The 3,217-nt window shown below is 47.9% G+C and overlaps 1 protein-coding gene across 2 annotated transcripts; it reads right to left on the reverse strand.

Moving 5' to 3' along the window:
• Positions 1-517: 517 nt before the first annotated feature.
• LOC122705516 (brain ribonuclease) lies at positions 518-2,223 on the reverse strand. 2 transcript variants are annotated; one of them, XM_043920937.1, is made up of 2 exons: positions 2,129-2,223; positions 518-1,329 (listed from the first exon to the last, which is right to left on the reverse strand). In XM_043920937.1, exon 2 carries the CDS (start codon positions 1,302-1,304, stop codon positions 768-770), a length of 537 nt encoding a protein of 178 aa, XP_043776872.1. In that variant the 5' UTR covers positions 1,305-1,329; positions 2,129-2,223; the 3' UTR covers positions 518-767. The 2 variants fall into 2 exon arrangements, with proteins under 2 accessions (XP_043776872.1, XP_043776873.1); XM_043920938.1 differs by having other exon boundaries at positions 2,063-2,157.
• Between the last annotated feature and the right edge of the window lie 994 nt (positions 2,224-3,217).

Below are 3,217 nucleotides of genomic sequence, written 5' to 3' on the forward strand. Positions count from 1 at the left end.
GTCAACAAGCTGAAATCAACTTATCTTTCCCCTATTAGATGATCTCTGAAGTCCTTTCTAGCTCCTAAGTGGAGTGTTCTAACTTTGCAAGTAACAGAGGACCACCTTTTTGACTTAGCAGTGGCTCCGTCAAAAAAAAGGAAATGGAAATTTAGGGTCATAATTTCATACACTCACCTCCCCCCATCCCAAGATGGAGCAGGGTCTCCCCCTGGGTCACACAGTCTTTCCTCCTGTGTCAGAGATCTTTGTATGTGAGCTTCACCCTCTGTCAGCTCACCCAGCATGACAGTATCCCAGACTATAGATCCTTACTAGCTATAATCACCCACAACGTAAAACTATATTGGACATCAAGAAACCTATAAGGAGAGGAATTATCTTAGGGCAGTGAAAATCAAAAGTTAGAAGAGGTGGTATTTAAGGATTCTCAGCACAGATAACCACATTCACACTTCTCACCCCTGGCAAGAGAGCAATCACACAAACAGTACCCAAATGGGGGCAGCATCAGGAATTCAGGTGGTTGCAAATGTGTTTTATTGAAAGAAGCAGTGATTTGGTTAACACAGGTCCCATCTCACAATCCACTTCTCACCCCCCCCCCCAAAACACACAGGGGAAAGACTCAAGCCAGGGGCGCATGTGTGGGTTGGATAGGAGCCCTAACTTGCTTGAGTTATTGCCCTCAGGTCAGGGAATCATGTGGTTATACGTGTGTGCGTGTTTGTGTGTGTGTGTGTGTGTGTGTGTGTTGGATAAGAAACCTAACTTGAGTTATTGCCCTCAAGCCAGAGAAGCCTGTGCTTGTGTGGAGCTGGCAGTGAGGGTAGTGGGGTGGCAGGTAAGAACACCGAACCATCAAAGTGGACTGGCACATACGGCTTTCCCTCACAAGCCACGGTGATGTATTTCTGCTTCTGGCTAGTCTTGTAGGCACAGTTGGGGTACTTAGAGCTGCCAGTCTCGCGGCAGTCTGTGATGTTCATGGTGGAGTTGCTCTGGTAGCAGTTGGGCTGCCCATTCTTGCAGGTGATGTTTTTCTGGGAGCACACGGCCTTGACATTGTCCAGGGACTCGTGCACAAAGGTGTTCACCGGCTTGCATCGTCCATGTGTCATCCTCCGGCGCTTCATCATCTGATTGCAGTAGTTGGCGTTGCCGCTGGAGGAGCTGCCAGCGTCCATGTGCTGCCTCCGGAACTTGGCGGCTGCAGATTCCTTGCCCAGGGAAGGCTGGACCCGCACCAGCAGCAGCAGCACCAGGACCAGCACTGACAACAGGACCAAGGACTTCAGAGCCATGATGACCGCACTCCTCTGGAGAAAGCTGCCAGGAAAAAAGGGCAGAGGAGGGAAAGCATCGCCTTAGAAAGAGAACCCCAGCTCCCACCTGTAGCCTCCCGGACTTACAGTCAACCAGAAAGATGTCCCTCTTCCTAAGAGCTTTTCTAGGTAAGGAGACACTCACATATACTCTTCCCACAAATATTTGACTCCCACTCCCTACAGAGGGGTGGTCCTCCCCTCTGGGTGGTGACCCCAGAAATGACCTAAAATCCTAGCAGTCTTGTCTTTGAATACAGAAAGTCTTTTGATATGAAATACATTTGAAAGATAAAATACCTTTGTACCCAGCATTCACGCAACAAGTTAGATGTTCCTTTTGAATAAATCATTAAATAAATAAGCCAGATTTTGAGTAAGACACATTGTATCCTAAAATTGTTGTTGTTGTTCAATTGCTCAGTTGTGTCTGACTCTTTGTGACACCATGGACTGCAGGCTTCCCTGAGATAACCGCCAGCATTCATCCAGGATCACAGCTGACAGAGCCCTGTTGTCCTCCAGCACAAGGGAAACTCAGCCCCTGTCCTGTGTCTGACACCACACCATAAAGGATGCCATTGGGTTCCTAAGAGAGAATCGAGCCTCCCCTAACCTGGAGGCTTCACCTTCTCCAGCCCCGTGGGCTCTCTGCAGCCTGCATGCTCCATTCCTGACCCCAGCTCTGCTCCCTGCCCATGTCTGCCCAACCCAGTTCTTAGGCTAGTCTCACTCACCCTGGATCTCCCTTCTCAAACCCTCAAGCAGAATCAGCTCCTAAGACCACTTCTTGGGCTGCTTACCTGGGTCTCTAGCTTGGTCTCTGAGAAAGAAGGCAGTTTTTGCAATCACTCTATCCCAGGGATGTGGAATTTATACAGATGAAAGGGGGCTTGGCTTCCAAGAAGAGCAGGGTGGGTGGAGCATCTTGGTCTCAGTCCACAAGAAAACAAGGTCATGTTAGAAAGGGGTGGGGAATTGCCCAGGGCGCCCTCTTTGGGGGCTACTGGGGAGAGGAAGCCTTTGCCAATGAGAACCTTTCTTTCTATTAATATAAGCAGCAGGGAAAACCACTATAACACTGATATTCAAACCCCAGTCAAGTCCTTGCTCTGCAGTAAATAGCACTTTGAGATTAGCTAAAGACACATAACATATGATCATGAGAACAGCTGCTTTGGACAAAATTCCACATCTCTCATCAGCACCTCTGGGGTGGAAGGCTGCATGGAGTGGGGAGAGGTGTCCAGCTGCCCCTAGTTGGAAAAGTTCCCAGATGTGGAGAAGGGTGTATTGTTCAGTCACTCAGTCATGTCTGACTCTTTGTGACCCCATGGACTGCAGCATACCAAGTTTTCCTGTCTTCACCATCTCCTGGAGTTTGCTCAAACTCATGTCTGTTGAGTTGGTGATGCCATCCAACCATCTTATCCTCTGTCATCCCCTTCTCCCCCTGCCTTCAATCTTTCCCAGATTCAGGGTCTTTTCCGATGAATCAGCTCTTCATATCAGGTGGCCAAAATATTGGAGTTTCAGCTTCAGCTCAGTCCTTCCAATGAATATTCAGGACTGATTTCCTTTAGGATTGACTGGTTGGATCTCCTTGCAATCCAAGAGACTCTCAAGATTCTTTGCCAACGTCACAGTTCAAAAGCATCAGTTCTTTGATACTCTGCCTTCTTTATGGTCCAACCCTCACATCCATACATGACTACTGGAAAAACCATATCTTTGACTATATGGACCTTTGTGAGCAAAGTAACATCTCTGCTTTTTAATATGCTATCTAGGTTTGTCATAGCTTTTCTTCCAAGGAGCAAGCGTCTTTTATTTTCATGGCTGCAGTCACCATCTGCAGTGATTTTAGAGCCCAAAAAAACAAAGTCTGTCAC

This window comes from Cervus elaphus, chromosome 12 (assembly GCF_910594005.1).
Source record: "Cervus elaphus chromosome 12, mCerEla1.1, whole genome shotgun sequence".
In the NCBI taxonomy this organism is placed as follows: Eukaryota; Metazoa; Chordata; class Mammalia; order Artiodactyla; family Cervidae; genus Cervus; species Cervus elaphus.